General features: G+C 43.1%; 1 protein-coding gene across 1 annotated transcript in view; it reads right to left on the bottom strand.

Annotated features, from left to right (window-relative positions):
- The window catches only part of tex264a (testis expressed 264, ER-phagy receptor a), a 143,331-nt gene that overhangs the window by 13,626 nt on the left and 112,469 nt on the right, over positions 1 to 17,236 (bottom strand). The window contains exon 3 of the mRNA XM_024377424.2: positions 9,351 to 9,543. Coding sequence (XP_024233192.1) covers positions 9,351 to 9,543 — 193 coding nt within the window. The remainder of the gene's footprint in view (positions 1 to 9,350; positions 9,544 to 17,236) is intronic.

Here is a 17,236-nt window from a genome sequence, read left to right as displayed (position 1 = left end):
CCCAAAGTGCTCTTCCAAGTGTTGGAGGTGAGCACTCAGAACTCGTGTGGGACACTTACTGATGCTGTTTTCTGAAACACGCCCAGGCGATGGATGGGGACATCATACGATGCATCCATATGGCAGAGGGAAACACATTCATAACTACAGTGCAGAGATCTGCCCGCCATCCCGCAATAGATGGAGCCCCATCGGTGCAAAAGCCCACCATTTGATCCCATGGAGGAAAAACAATATCCTCAATATAGCCACGCAGCACACTGAACATCCCCTGTGCCCTTTCATGCCCAGGAATTGTGAAATAGAACAATATGTCCTCGTGAATAGCATCCCCTGACATGTATAGAGACCAAAAGTCAATACATGGGAATTTCAACCCTCAGCTAACGTCCATTTAGAGAGCATAAGCTGGAGAGTTCGAGTCGGTCAGCCAGTTTTCTGGCATATATTATTTTTTTAACAGTGTTATCTGACAAAGGTATTGATGTGAGTTTCTGTGCATACGCCTCTCCACACATTATTTTCACCTTATCAATTGTGGCCAGTAATATCAGTCTCTTTGTGTGGTTTTATAGCATAGCGGGCCTAGCTATTTACCATGGGAATGATTCAAGAGCAACAGTCAAGTGTGACCTTTTCCCATGATCTAGGGCACTCTCTCATTGAATTTTATCTTTTAGATTTTAATCATTTGAATTTATATTTTGAAGATAAACCAAATTACAATGATTTTGAGATAAACACAATATTATATATATTTGTTGTATATATGATTTTTTCCTCTGGATTTGGAATAGGAAATTCTCCCGCGACCCCATTTTTATGTCAGGCGACCCCACATAGGGTTGTGAGTCCTAGTTTGGGAACCGTTGCTCCAAACTCTCTTTATTGTCTCACAAAATTCTCTCTAAAGATGAGTATGCCTTTCTATCATGACATTTCTGCTTTACTGGTGGTCCAGAGTGATTATTATCCCAAAGTGATGGCATAAAAACCCATATAAAATAGCATAATGTGTGATGTGTAGCATCTGTAAACGACCACCAAAGACACACAAACACACACACTTCAGGAAGATGGTGCTGCAGTGGATAGCTGCCATCTTTCGGGCTCCTGACCAATTCTGCTATTTTGTGTTTTTTTATGCTGATCTTAATTTTTTTGTACATAATATTTCCTCCATCATTTCCTATGACCGAAAAGAGCTTTTGGACATCAGAACAGCGATCACTAACCTCAAATTGGATGAAGATTTCTACTTCAATGAATCGGCAGCTGGGGACATACTGCTCATTCTGGGCCAGGCCCTAAACCGTAGGACTCGAAAGAGGAAGATATGTCAGAAAAGCTGTAAACGAGCGAGAATATGTCGGTGAGTAAATAAACAGCCTCTACCCTGTGTTCTATTGGCAAATGTACAACCACTAGCGAACAAGCTGGACAAGTTCCATTTAAGGACAAGTTCCATTCAATGAAGGACCTGAAGATCTGTAATATTCTCTGTTTCTCAGAGTCGTGGCTGAAAAAGGAAATGGATAAAATACTGTACATCTAGCTGTTTCTTTTACGGATCAGCAAGACCAAAAGGCAGCTTGGGGGAAGGTTAAGGGGGAGGCGTTTGTCTCTTTCCTAACAACAGCTGGTGCGCAATCTCTAATGTTAAGGAAGTCTCTAGGTTTTTCCTTGCCTGAGTTAGAATACCTCATGATAAGCTACACACCATACTATTTACCAAGAGAGTCCTCATCTATATTTTTTGTAGCTGTCTATTTACCACCACAATCCGATGCTGGCACTAAGACCACACTCAACGAGCTGTATAAGGCCATAAGCAAACAAGAAAATGCACATCCAGAGGCGTCACTCTTAGTGGCCGGTGATTTTAATGCAGGGAAATTTAACTCAGTCTTAACTAATTTTTACCAGCATTTCACCTTTGTAACTAGAGCCGTCAAAACGCTAGATCAACTTTAATCAACACACAGATTCCAGCTTACAAGCATAAACTCAAACTGGAAGTACTAGTGACTCGCTCAATACAGAAATGGTCCGATGAAGCGTATGCTAAACTACAGGACTGTTTCGATGGTACAGACTGAAATATGTTCCCGAGATTCACCCAATAACATATAGGAGTTTACCACATCAGTCACCGGCTTCATTAATAAGTGCATCAATGACGTCACCCCCACAGTGACCGTACGTACATATCCCAACCAGAAGCCATGGATTACAGGCAACATCCGCACTGAGCTAAAGGCTAGAGCTGGCACTTTCAAGGAGCGGGACACTAATCCGGAAGCTTAGAAGAAATCCCCAAGCTATCAAACAGTCAAAACAGGGCTAAGATCGAATCCTACTATGCCATCTCTGACGCTGGCCAAATGGGCAGGGCTTGTAAACTATCACGGATTACAAAGAGAAACCCAGCCGCGAGCTACCCAGTGACACAAGCCTACCAGGCGAGCTAAATGCCTTCTATGCTCACTTCGAGGCAAGCAACACTGAACCAGGCATGAGAAAACCAGATGTTCTACATGAATAAGAACTTTAAGCAGATTAACATTCACAAGGCCAGACAGATTACCAGGACACGTACTCAGAGCATGCGCTGACCAGCTGGCTAGTGTCTTCACTGTCATTTTCAATCTCTCCTTGATACTTACATTTTTCAAGCAGACCACCATAGTTTCCTGTGCCCATGAACGCCAATGTAATCTGTCTAAATTACTATCGCCCTGTAGCACTAAAATCTGCAGCCATGATATGCTTTGCTGGTCATGGCTCACATCAACACCCTCATCCCAGACACCCTGGTCCCACTCAAATTTGCATACCGCCCCAAAAGATCCACAGATGACGCAATCTCTGTGGTACTCTACACTGCCCTCTCCCACCTGGACAAGAGGAACACCGATGTGAGAATTCTGTTCATTGACTATAGCTCATTGTTCAACAACATATTGTCCTCCAAGCTCAAAACTAAGCTCAGGACCCTGGGACTGAACTCTCCCTTCTGCAACTAGATTCTGAAATTCCTGACGGTGGTTGGCCTGATCACTGACGATGAGACAGAATATAGGGAGGAGGTCAGTGACCGGGCAGTATGGTGCCAGGACAACAACCTCTCCCTCAACATCAACAAGACAAAGGAGCTGATTGTGGACAACGGGAAACAGAGGGCCTAGCACACCCCCATCCACATCAATGCGACTGTAGTGGAGCGGTTTGAGAACTTTACGTTCCTCGTTGTTCACATCAATAAGGAATTATCATGGTCCACACACACCAACACAGTCGTGAAGAAGGCATGACAACGTCTCTTCCCCCTAAGGAGGCTGAAATGATTTGTCATGGGCCCTCAGATCCTCAAAAAGTTATACAGCAGCACAGCATTGAGAGAATCTTGACTGGCTGCATAACCGGTTGGTATGGCAACTGCTTGGGATCAAACCGCAAGGCGCTACCAAGGGTAGTACGTAGAGCCCAGTACATCACTGGGGCTGAGCTCCCTGCCATCCAGGACCTCTATACCAGGCGATGTCAGAGGAAGGCACTAAAAATCGTCAAAGATTCCAGTCACCCAAGTCAAAGACTGTTCTCTCTGCTACTGCACAGCCAGCGGTACCAATGCACGAAGTCTGGAACCAACAAGACCTTGAACATCTTCTATTCCCAAGCCATTAGACTGCTAAATAGTTCATTAAATTGTTATTTTGTCCAGTAATATGGTCAAGCGCTGCAAAGAAGACCTAGTTAAGCTGCAGAAAGAACAGAGTCACACGTCTTGCTCTTTCATTGTAATCAGAGGGCTGATATTAACACTATACATGCCAGTCTCTCTTGGCTAAGAGATGAGGAAAGACTGACTGCGTCACTTCTTGTTTTTATAAGAAACATTATGTGTTGGGAATTCCAAATTGTTTGCATAGTCAACTTACACACAGCACTGATATACACACTTACACCACCAGATATGCCACCAGGGGTCTTTTCACAGTCCCCAGGTCCAGCAGAAATTCAAGGAAATGTACAATATAATACAGAGCCATGAGTGCATGGAACTCCCTTCCATCTTAAATAGTGCAAGTGAACAGCAAACCTGTTTTCAAAATAATAATAATAATAAAACTCAAGGCACAACGCCTCTCCTCAATGTGACCTACTTGTTGTGTGTATGTACTGACATGTATGTGTAACTGATAGATGCACACACACACACACACACACACACACTTTTACATTTATGCAAATTGTAAAGTATTTTTTCTGTAATGTCATTTTAGCTATTTGTCGGGCCCCAGTAAGACTAGCTGTCACCGTTGTTGTTGGCTAATGGGAATCCTAATAAATCAAATCCCTACCTACATGCACATACAGTTGAAGTCGGAGGTTTACATACACTTAGGTTGGAGTAATTAAAACTTGTTTTTCAACCACTCCACACATTTCTTGTTTACAAACTATAGTTTTGGCAAGTCGTTAAGGACATCTACTTTATGCATGACAACAAGTCATTTTTACAACAATTGTTCACAGACAGATTATTTCACTTATAATTCACTGTATCACAATTCCAGTGGGTCAGAAGTTTACATACATTAAGTTGACTGTGCATTTAAACAGCTTGGAAAATTCCAGAAAATGTCATGGCTTTAGAAGCTTCTGATAGGCTAGTTGACATCATTTGAGTCAATTGGAGGTGTACCTGTGGATGTATTTCAAGGCCTACCTTCAAACTCAGTGGCTCTTTGCTTGACATCATGTGAAAATCAAAATAAATCAGCCCAAAAAATAAAAAATTAAATTGTTGACCTCACATTCCCCACATTCTGGTTCATCCTTGGGAGCAATTTCCAAACGCCTGAAGGTACCACATTCATCTGTACAAAAAATAGTATGCAAGTATAAGCACAATGGGACCACGCAGCCGTCATACCGCTCAGGAAGGAGACACACTCTGTCTCCTAGAGATGAATGTACTTTGGTGCGAAAAGGGCAAATCAATCCTAGAACAACAGCAAAGGACCTTGTGAAGATGCTGGAGGAAACAGGTACAAAAGTATCTATATCCACAGTAAAAAAAAGTCCTATATCGACAACCTGAAAGGCCGCTCAGCAAGGAAGAAGCCACTGCTCGAAAACCACCATAAAAAGCCAGACTAGAGTCTGCAACTGCACATGGGGACAAAAATCGTACTTTTTGGAGAAATGTCCTCTGGTCTGATGAAACAAAAATATCATCCATAATGACCATCGTTATGCTTGGAGGAAAAAGGGTGAGGCTTGCAAGCCGAAGAACACCATCCCAACCGTGAGACACGGGAGTGGCAGCGGAGTGGCAGCCTCATGTTGTGGGGGTGCTTTGCTGCAGGAGGACTGGTGAACTTCACAAAATAGATGGCATCATGAGGTAGGAAAATTATGTGGATATATTGAAGCAACATCTCAGTCAGGAAGTTAAAGCTTGGTCGTAAATGGGTCTTCCAAATGGACAATGACCCCAAGCATACTTCCAAAGTTGTGGCAAAATGGCTTAAGGACAACAAAGTCAAGGTGTTGGAGTGGCCATCACAAAGCCCTGACCTCAATCCTAGGGCTGGTCGATAAATCAATATCAATAATTATCGAGGTAATTACTTCCCTCAATAACGATATAAAACATTTAGATTCATTTTCGATAATGACGATATAGAATAATTAGGTACAGTAGTCCATTTCACCTCTGTGACGCAGCAGGAACGTGTGGAGAAGTAACAATATGGACATGGAGAGGTATACCACTAAAAACCACTTAGCACCTCGAGTAATGGAGTAGCCAGTATTAACTACAAATACTTAGGTGTCTGGTTTGACTGTAAACTCTCCTTCCAGACCCATATCAAACATCTCCAATCCAAAGTTAAATCTAGAATTGGCTTCCTATTTCGCAACAAAGCATCCTTCACTCATGCTGCCAAACATACCCTTGTAAAACTGACCAGCCTACCAATCCTCGACTTTGGCGATGTCATTTACAAAATAGCCTCCAATACCCTACTCAACAAATTGGATGCAGTCTATCACAATGCAATCCGTTTTGTCACCAAAGCCTCATATACTACCCACCATTGCGACCTGTACGCTCTCGTTGGCTGGCCCTCGCTTCATACTCGTCGCCAAACCCACTGGCTCCATGTCATCTACAAGACCCTGCTAGGTAAAGTCCCCCCTTATCTCAGCTCGCTGGTCACCATAGCATCTCCCACCTGTAGCACATGCTCTAGCAGGTATATCTCTCTAGTCACCCCCAAAACCAATTATTTCTTTGGCCGCCTCTCCTTCCAGTTCTCTGCTGCCAATGACTGGAACGAACTACAAAAATCTCTGAAACTGGAAACACTTATCTCCCTCACTAGCTTTAAGCACCAACTGTCAGAGCAGCTCACAGATTACTGCACCTGTACATAGCCCACCTATAATTTAGCCCAAACAACTACCTCTTTCCCAACTGTATTTAATTAATCAATTTATTTTGCTCCTTTGCACACCATTATTTTTATTTCTACTTTGCACATTCTTCCATTGCAAAACTACCATTCCAGTGTTTTACTTGCTATATTGTATTTACTTTGCCACCATGACCTTTTTTGCCTTTACCTCCCTTCTCACCTCATTTGCTCACATCGTATATAGACTTGTTTATACTGTATTATTGACTGTATGTTTGTTTTACTCCATGTGTAACTCTGTGTCGTTGTATCTGTCGAACTGCTTTGCTTTATCTTGGCCAGGTCGCAATTGTAAATGAGAACTTGTTCTCAACTTGCCTACCTGGTTAAATAAAGTTGAAATAAATAAAATAAAATAAAAATTAACCACGAAAAATGAGTGATGTCGGCGAAAACAGTGGCAGTGATAGCCATGGAGAAGGAGCAGCCTCCAACAAAGAAATTATTGATAAAAAGGGTTCAACTGTCTCAGTAATTTGAAAGTGGTTTGGCTTTTTGAAGTCCAACAAAGAACAGAGCAATGCTCGGGGCAAATTGTGTCGTAGACAGGTCTGGTAATACGACAAACCTTTTTCAACATCTGAAGCAAAATCACTCTTTGGAACATGCAGGAAGTTTGAGTTCGCGCCACGGTATTGATAAACACTCTTCAAGCACCAGCCAATCTAGGGATGTTTGCCCGAAGCAGTCAACACTGACAGCATTTATGCCCTACAAGCAAACATTAAAAAAACAAAGACATCACAAATGCTACCAATTAGCACAGTCGAAGACATGCTACCAATTAGCACAGTCAAAAAGGAAGGTTTCAAGAGGCTTATCAATTTAATTGACCCCAAGTACGTGCTCTCTGGCCGCAAACATGGAACAATTTTCCTTAAAACATTATTTGATTAATATCGTGATAATTATCATTATCGAATGATTATCGTGATAAAAACCTGACTCAGTTACACCAGCTCAGTCAGGAGGAATGGGCCAATATTCACACAACTTATTGGAAGGCTACCCGAAATGTTTGACCCAAGTTAAACAATTTAAAGGCAATGCTAACAAATACTAATTAAGTGTATGTAAACTTCTGACCCACTGGGAATGTGATGAAAGAAATAAAAGCTGAAATTAATCATTCTCTCTACTATAATTCTGACATTTCACATTCTTAAAATAAAGTGGTGATCCTAACGGACCTAAGACAGGGAATTTTGACTTGGAATTGTGAAAAACTGAGTTTAAATGTATTTGGCTAAGGTGTATGTAAACTTCCGACTTCAACTCTATCTACCTCAATTACCTCGTACCCCTGCACGTTGACTCGTTGTTATATACCCCGTGTATATAGCGAAGTTACAGTTACTCCTTGTGTTATTATTTCTCTATTTTTCTCTCTGTATTGTTGGGAAGGGCCTGTAAGTCAGCATTTCACTACACCGGTTGTTTACGAAGCATGTGACAAATAAAATGTGACTTTATTTGATTTGACACACACACACAGCTTATGTTTGCTGTTAGTATTGCAGAACTGCGTTGACCCACTGTTTACTGTAGACTGCTGGGGGACTGACATATTGATTATTGAAGCAATTTAGATTTAGAGTGAAAGTGAAAGATCCTCAGGTCACAACACAGTACACCAGACAGCGTCCCACACTGCCATAAATCCTCACTACATGACAGGGCCAAGCAGAGAGAGAGAGAGAGAGAGAGAGAGAGAGAGAAAGATCGAGAGAGGGAGAGAGATAGATAGAGGGGAGATGGTGAGGAGGGGAGAGCGGAAGGAGCAACAGGAAAGGAGAGGGAGATGCATGGAAAGGGAGAGAGAGTCAACATTTGGAGTAAACTGAACTCAGTGGGCTTTCTGAAGTCTGATGCCTAAACAAATACAAAATATGAAATTCTACCAATGAACACCCTTTTGTCTCAATTTGGTGTTGTTGACAAATAAATGAAAAGCTGTGAACGCCACAAACTCCCAGCATGTCGCTGGTGTCTGTGCTTGTATAATTCATCATCAATAGACTGGCAGTGCCCTCCTCAATGACCAATAGCAGACTCTCACCATGGTAACCAGTTCTGCACCTACACAGACATCATTACATGAATGGGCACAGAACAAAGGAAAGACAAGTCAACAACAGTCAACAATAATTATGAAAAAGAACAAAGGAAAGACAATAACCCCCACAATACAGGGCATTGGATTAACAAAACTCGTGCACTATAGGAAGAGCCTCCGTGAGCCCTTGCTTCCCCATTCCCCCTCTGTCACCTCCTCTCAGTCAAGCCATCTTAGTCTACACCTACAGCCCACACAGTCTTATCCGCACACACACTAATCCGCTTCCCTTACAAAATGATTTGTGCAAAGACAAAGTCAATATCGCTACTATGCTAAACTGAAGGCCCTATCAAGTTTAAAAGACCAACAAATTGTGCTTGAAGAAACGTACTTACAGTGACAGAACAATTACAGGGACTCATATATCAGCTGTTGGATGGAATCAACGTGGTGGGGCACTGAGTGCAGCTCCCGTTGAAAAATACCTGCAGCTACATCCTAGCTGTTTGTTAGTTCTTGAAATCGAACACACAGCCTTACCTTGGGATAGACTAGACTAGAGGTGTAGCCTGTTGATCTGCAAACTCACTTAAGTAACAAATACTTCAAACAAACCTCTTAGTCAAACAAGCTGTTCAGGAAGAAACAGTTCAATGCTTTTGTATTTCTTTCCTCTACTGGCCACCCTAAGTCTAATTTCAACTTCTTTGATGTTTTCTTGCTATGAAACTAGCTAAAAAAACATCTTTGTTGCTTGAACGTTTCAGTGGTTGTATGGAGAGAGGAGGGGATTAGAGTACCTGCAATATCCGTCCCTCTGTCCTGGTCCGAGGATTCCTCTGTCACCGGTGTCTTGGCCGCTGTCTGTGTGATGAGCTCGGGCACAACGAAGCCAGTGTGGTGGAAGCCACTCTGGGAGGACAGTGGAGCCATGTAGTGGGTCAGGTCCCCTGTATTGATCTCAATGAATGGCCAGGCATGGAGCTGCCTCTCCTGTGGGGTGGGTGAGAGAGAGTGAGAGAGAGAGAGAGAGAGGGACAGAGCAGGAGAGAGAGAGAATGTTTCATTCCCATTGACAAGAGGCAGTGCATTTTATGAGATCTGCCCTCCACTCCTGAGCTTGTCTAAGGCTCAACCGCTCTGTATGTAAAAAACACTTATGTCAACAATGTAGGGAGAGTTACTCTAAAGAAGAACTAAGTCTTTCTCTAAAGACGGCTGCTGTAGACCATAAGCACTGTATTACTCCCATAACAATAAACTGAGCTGTGAACCATTAAGCCAATTTGGTCAGTGTTAAAGCATGACATCATTTCTCTCCTCTCCCACTCTAGTCTGAACTACACACAACAGTATATAAAGATATTCTTTCCAGGAGGAGATAGCCACCTGCTTGTGACCTTTACTCCACTCCCTGCTCATAACGTTTAACGCTACGCAGTTTGCTTATCCAGCACACCCTGATTAGAACAAGGTTGTGTGAGGGATGAGCAGACACAGACATGGGGACACACGAAAAGGCGCACGCACACATACACACACCAATTATTCTTAATTTAATGAGCCAGTCTCTTTTGTCATGGAAAAAAACAGACACACTCCAGTAATTTAAAAAGTGTTTACACACAATGGGAAAACCTGGATACAAACATTGATATGCTGTGTAACCTCACACAGAGTAGTGAGCTAATCAATGAGGATTGATACAGTGCCTTCAGAAAGTATTCATACCCCTTGACCTATTCCACATTTTGTTGTGTTACAGCTTGAATTCAAAATTGATTAAATAGATGTTTTCCTTCACCCAACTACACACAATACCCCATAATTACATTTGAGCAAATTCTATTGAAAATTAAATACATAAATATCTAATTTACATAAGTATTCACACTCCTGAGTTAATACATGTTAGAATCACCTTTGTCTTTCTGGGTAAGTCTATAAGAGCTTTGCACACCTGGATTGTACAATATTTGCACATTATTATTTAAACAATTCTTCAAGCTCTGTCAAGTTGATTGTTTGATCATTACTAGACAGCCATTTTTAAGTCTTGCCATAGATTTTCAAGCCGATTTAAGTCAAAACTGTAACTAGGCAACTCAGGAACATTCAATGGTCATCTTGGTAAGCAACTCCAGTGTATATTTGGCCTTGTGTTTTAGGTTATTGTTCTGCTGAAAGGTGCATTTGTCTCCCAGTGTCTGTTGGAGAGCAGACTGACCCAGGTTTTTCTCTAGGATTTAGCCTGGGCTTAGCTCTATTCCATTTGGTAGTGGTTGCATCATGCTATGGATATGCTTTGCATCGGCAAGGACTAGGGAGTTTTTTATATATAAAGAAAACATGAAGAGTGGTATTCAAGGATGTGTTGTGTTGGATTTGCCCCAAACAGAACGCTTTGTATTAAAAAATCCCTGAGCGGTTTCCTTCCTCTCCGTCAACTGAGTTGGGAAGAACGCCTGTATCTTTGTAGTGACTGGGTGTATTGACACACCATCCAAAGTGTAATTAATAACTTCACCACGCTCAAAGGGATATTCAATATCTTATTATTGTTTCACCCATCTACCAATATGTGCTCTTCTTTGCCAGGCTTTGGAAAACCTCCTTGGCCTTTGTGGTTGAATCTGTGTTTGAAATTCCCTGCTCAACTGAGGGACCTTACAAATAATTGTATGTGTGGAGTACAGTGATTCAAAAATCATGTTTAACATAATTATTGCACACAGAGTGAGTCCATGCAACTTATTGTGAATTATTAAGCACATTTTTACTCCTGAACTTATTTAGGCTTGCCACAACAAAGGGGTTGAATACTTCTTTACTGAAGACATTTCAGCTTTTCATTTGCTATTAATTGTAAGAAATTCAAAATTCAAAATACATCAAATACTTCTAATTTGATATTATGGGGTGTTGTGTGTATGCCAGTGACACAAAATCTCAATTGAATCCATTTTAAATTCAGGCTGTAACACAATTGTTTTTTGAAAAAGTCAATGGGTGTGAATACTTTCTGAAGCCACAGTATATACAGATATTCCACAAGTTCTGTGATCCATTTAGCAGCATCGATTGACCTTTGATTGAGGATCAGTTTCAGCAAATGGAATCCTCTTTAGAGCAGGGGCACATTACTCCTTCGAGGGACAACCTTTAGAGAACTTTAGAAGAACCTTCCCTAAAAAGAAAAGCAGCACGTTAGGCTTCTCAAGGCAACCTGTTTTGTTGCGCTTGAATTCCGCAAACCCAATGATCACCATGTTTCTGCAGCTTTAAAATGAGAGCCGTAAGCTTCTCACATTCCCACGACTGATACACCAGTCAACTATACCATTACGTTAAGAGCCCATTCCAATGATAAGCTGTGTGTTTTGCAGATGGGCAGAAGGAATCAGATAAGCGGAGGAGTGACATGATGAAGCCCTACCAGTATGCTGACATAATACTCCACTATAATTTATGTGTCTGGTGAATGAATATGAATCTCTGTGAGATAAGTTCCTCCATGCAAGTCCATTAACAAACCATGTACATATTCTGTATCTGTAGTTGGGTTAAAATGTTGTTGAATAATAAACTACATTCATCAATCTGACTCCAATTACCATGTGAATAAATGCTATAGACATTTGACATTTTAGTAATTTAGCAGATTCTCTTATCCAGTGTGATTTACAGTTAATGCATTCATCTTAAGATAGCTAGGTGGGACAACCACAGGTATAGTAAGTACTCTTTTCCTCAATAAAGTAGCTATCGGCAAAGTCAGAGCTAGAAGGGGAGGGGTGTTGAGGTGAGGAGGGGGATTATTTAAAATACTATTTGAAGATGTGTGGTTTCAGGTGCTTTCGGGGAGATGGGCAGGGCCTCCGCAGTCCAAGCTTCAGGGGGAAGCTGATTCCACCATTGGGGTGCCAGGACAGAGAAGAGCTTGGACTGGGCTGAGTGGGAGCTGCCCTCCCGTAGCGGTGAGAGGGCCAAAAGGCACGATGTGGCAGAACGGAGTGCTCTGGTTTGTGTGTAGGGTTTGAGCATAGTTCCTCTTGCTGCTCTGTAGGCAAGCACCATGGTCTTGTAGTGGATGTGAGCTTCTACTGGTAGCTATTGCAGTGTGCAGAGGAGCAGGGTGACATGGGAGAACTTGGGAAGGTTGAAAACCAGCCGGGCTGCAGCGTTCTGGATAAGTTGCAGGGGTTTTATGGCACACGCAGGGAGCCTAACCAACAGTGAGTTGCAGTAGTTCTAGCGGGAGATGACAAGTGCCTGGATTAGGACCTGCACCACTTCCTGTGTGAGGTGGGGTCGTACTCTATGGATGTTGTAGAGCATGAACCTACAGGAGTGAGTCACTGCTTTGATGTTGGCAGAGAACGACAGGGTGTTGTCCAGGGTCACGCCAAGGCTCTGTGCACTCTGGGAGAGCGACACTGTGGAGTTATCAACCGTGATGGAGAGGTCTTTGAACAGGCAGGCATTCACTGGGGGGGGCTCGACAAGAGCAGCTCCGTCTTGTCGAGGTTGAGCTTAAGGTGGTGGGCCGACATCCAAGCTGATTTATCTGCCAGGCATACAGAGATGCATGCCGCCACCTGGGTGTCAGAAGGTGGGAAGGAGAAAAGTAATTGAGTGTCATCTGCATAGCAGATAGTTCTGTGTGAGTGGGACCAGTGGACTCAATAGGCTCAGTGAATGAGGAGTGGATATCCTCAACTCTCTTTTCCAAGTGATTGACAAAGTCATCCGCAGAGGGAGGAGTAAGGGGAGGGGTGGAGGATTAAGGAGGGAGGACAAGGTGGAAAATAGTTTCCTAGGGTTAAAATTTGGAATGATAGAAAGTGGGGTAAGCAGCAGATACAGAGAAAGAGAAGATCGAGAGGAGGGAGTGAAGTTTAATTTTCCTCATTTTACAATTAGCTGCCAGCTTGCAATGAGTCACTCAGCCACGGAGCAGGAGGGGAGGCTCGAGCCGGCTGGGAGGAAAGGGGACACTGCGAGTCATAGGATGCAGAAAGGGAGGAGAGTAGGGTCATAGAGGCAGAATCAGGAGGGAGAAGGATTTAGCAGAAAAGATAGATGATAGGATAGAAGAGGAGAGAGTAGTGGGAGAGAGAGAGAGAGCGAAGATTGCGACAGAGCATGACCATCTGGGTATTGGCTGAGTGGATAGGGTTGGAGGAAAGGGAGACAGAAAAGGAAACAAAGCACTTATCAGAGACCTGGAGGGGGGTTGCAGTAAGATTAGTAGGCGAACAGTCTCTGGTAAAGATGAGGTCAAGCGTATTGCCTGCCTTGTGAGTTAGAGGGGACTGGGAAAGGGTGAGGTCAAAAGAGCTAAGGAGGTGAAAGAGAGAGTTGGAAAGAAAATAATCGAAGGCAGATGTCAGGAGGTTGAAGTCACCAAGTACTAAGAGCGGTGAGCCAGTGTCAGGAAATGAGTTTATCAAGGTGTCAAGCTCATTGAGAAACTCTACAAGGGCACCTAGTGGGCAATAGATGACAACAACGTTAAGCTTGAGTGGACAAGTGACAGTGACCGCATGGAATTCAAAAGAGAAGATGGGCAGGTGAGAGACGGAGAAAAGAGAAAATCTCCAGTTAGGAGAAAGAAGTAGCTGTGTGCCACCACCGCGACGACCAGATGCTCTCAGACTATGAGAGAAAATGCAAAAAAACTCTGTTCTTGACCGCAAATCGGCAGTTCCAAACGCTGCCAGAGCACCGGAATTCCACACGTGTTGTGTGTGCAGGGGGCGTCTGTAAAACCTACAGGGTAAGGAGCGAAGAGGTATAGAAAACACACACATAGTTGCCAAAGCTACAAAAGAGCAAAACTAGATCATCTGAAAATAACTGTAAAATACTCAAGTGCGAGAATGGTGAGGAAGATGTCTCTTTCCTTCCTCGAACGACTTGGCAGAACAACCTCGGCAGAACAGTCTTCATTTCGGCGACATGACTGCCACTGACACAACCTCCGCTTACACGGCTACCGCTGAGAAACTAGGGGAGACTGAAGTACTAAAACAAATTGCTAATTGTCTAGCAGAGGTGAAGAGCACACCTCCCTGTAGTAATTGCCGATTGCCCAGGAGAGGCAATACAGCCACTGATTACCAAAACAAGTCACAAATTGCCCTGCCCCCTTAATCCTGGTTGATGTGTCAACAATCAACTGTGAGTTATGAGCAGTCAGCAGTTCACACACCACGTAGGCTACTGGGAAGACAGACAGCACTTAAATAACACTACATGACCAACAGTAGGCCTACACACATTCATTCAACTGATCAGACGGATAACGAGTAAGACTAATGGCTCAATCTGGGATTCAAACAACAACAAAGGGAACCCAGACACGTTTTTGGTAAACTTCATTGCTATCTCCCTAGCCCACCTGGACGGTGCCCAGAGACCTGGGGGGTGAATAGTCGACTTTAGATTCAAATACCCCACACTCCGACACCATGAAAAGGAAAACATTTAGGGCCTTTAGCCTCCCTCTCTGGAATATTTCACCTCTGAAATTCGCCAAAATATTCTAAATGAGTCGCAGATGTTTGGTGATTACACACATGCTTAGAGCGCCAATCCAAGTGGAAGCGAATCCACCTCGATGTGCCAAGAGATTGGAGCGAGACCGGAGGTTTGAAAATGTGGCCCACAAAGGACCATTGGAAGCGGAGGGATCCAAACGAGGCCCTGGAATCTAAAAGCCAGGAGTGTGATATCGAGAAGTCACAGATTCATAGTGATTGAATTACACTACATGACCAAAAGTATGTGGACACCTGCTCGTCCCATCCAAAATCATGGGCATTAATATGGAGTTGGTCCCCCTTTTGCTGCTATAACAGCCTCCACTCTTCTGGGAACATTGTTGCGGGGACTTGATACCATTCAGCCACAAGAGCATTAGTGAGGTCAGGCACTGATGTAGGGTGATTAGGCCTGACTCACAATCTGCGTTCCAATTCATCCCAAAGGTGTTTGATGGAGTTAAGGTCAGGGCTCTGTGCAGGCCAGTCAAGTTCTTCCACACCAATCTCAATAAACCATCTCTCTATGTTCTTCACTCTTTGAAATGGTAAAGCATGGTTGTTTCTCTAGATAATACCATGAACCGCGATTGACCACACACTGTGCTCCCACGCCAGCTAGTCTCAAAGATTTCTGTATCACAGAGTCCAAGAAGGTCATCATCTCTCCCAACTACAGATGTCTATGTCACCAGTCTCCTTGGGTGGAGGCAAGCGGCTGTGTGAAAGAGGGGAGTTTATAAATATTCTAGAACATTTACCCTAAAGAGAACATTAGGCTTTCATAATTGTGCTGCTAAGTTTTTAATTCATGCCCAAGACATTCCAGAGAATTGACAGCTTTACTATATGTACAGCCACAGAGTCACACAGAGGACATATTATAGGACATAGAATGGGTTGTGGGGGCACCATGTTTCCATGTTGTAAGTGCTGTGTGTATTGTGCCCTGTGGAGGAGGTAGAGGAATAGAGGAAGTGGGTTGTGGAGGTGTGCATTCCCCTCTCCAATTTAGTGGACGAGAGAGAATGGGAGAGGGGGGAGGAGAGGGCAGGTGATTCGTTTTTCATTGGGCATGGTGGGCAGTGTGAACCATGCTGATTGATTGGTTTTAATTAGGGCTGTCAAAGTGAACGTGTTAATAAAGTGTTAATGCTTACATTTGTAATGCCGTAAAAAAAATTGACGCCATTAATGCATTTTCTTAGTTTGACACCCTGAACCATCCATAGTTCAACTTTAAGCCCTGGCTGACGATGCGTTAGTTTGACAACCACTTTACTAGCTAGCTACTTGTATGAATGAATGATGGAGAATGCAGGTGCTTTTAAATGTCAAATTCAATTTCAAATCACTCCCCAGATGGCTCTCTGGATAAACCTAAAGTCATTTGCATCAACTGCCATGCTGAATTTGTTTATCGCCGAAGTACATTGAGTCTTCGTTATCATTTACAAGCGAAAACATACTGTTGACGCCAACAATACAAGTAATGTTACTAGTAGCAATGGAGGACATCTTCGGCAGGCTAAGCTAGAAGAGGGTGCCGGACAAAGCAGTGGAACATTGAAAACAAAGTTACCACAGTTTGCACAGACAGTGCACGGAACATGATTGCAGCTGCGAGACATCTGCCGTTTGACACCTGCCCTGCACCGTCTCTGAAGGTCCATCACAGTGTCCCTAAAGAACAGCGCCCGAGCCAAATGCACATTTTTTTCAGGGCTTTTCTAACACAGCCCACCAAACGCTGGTACAACAGCAAGTTGCACATGGGCAAAAGAAGGAGTCACTTACACAAGATGTCACAACAAGATGGAATTCCACTCTGCGGAAATGCTATTCTTGTGGGGACTTCTGGTCCCCACAAGTATAATTAAACACGTCCTCACACACAAACATGCACATACACACATCAAATACAATTTTATTTGTCACATGCACCGAATACCTTACAGTGAAATGCTCACTTACAAGCCCTTAACCAACAATGCTTTAAAAAGTTAAGAAAAAAAATTGTTAAGTAAAAAATAGATAAAAGTAACAAACAATTAAACAGCAGCAGTAAAATAACAATAGCAAGGCTATATACAGGGGGTACCGGTACAGAGTCAATGTGCGGGGGCACCAGTTAGTTGAGG

The sequence above is a fragment of the Oncorhynchus tshawytscha genome, linkage group LG02, assembly GCF_018296145.1.
Source record: "Oncorhynchus tshawytscha isolate Ot180627B linkage group LG02, Otsh_v2.0, whole genome shotgun sequence".
Lineage (NCBI taxonomy): Eukaryota > Metazoa > Chordata > Actinopteri > Salmoniformes > Salmonidae > Oncorhynchus > Oncorhynchus tshawytscha.
Note: the sequence above shows the minus strand (reverse complement) of the source record. Positions and strands in the feature narration are given on the sequence as shown.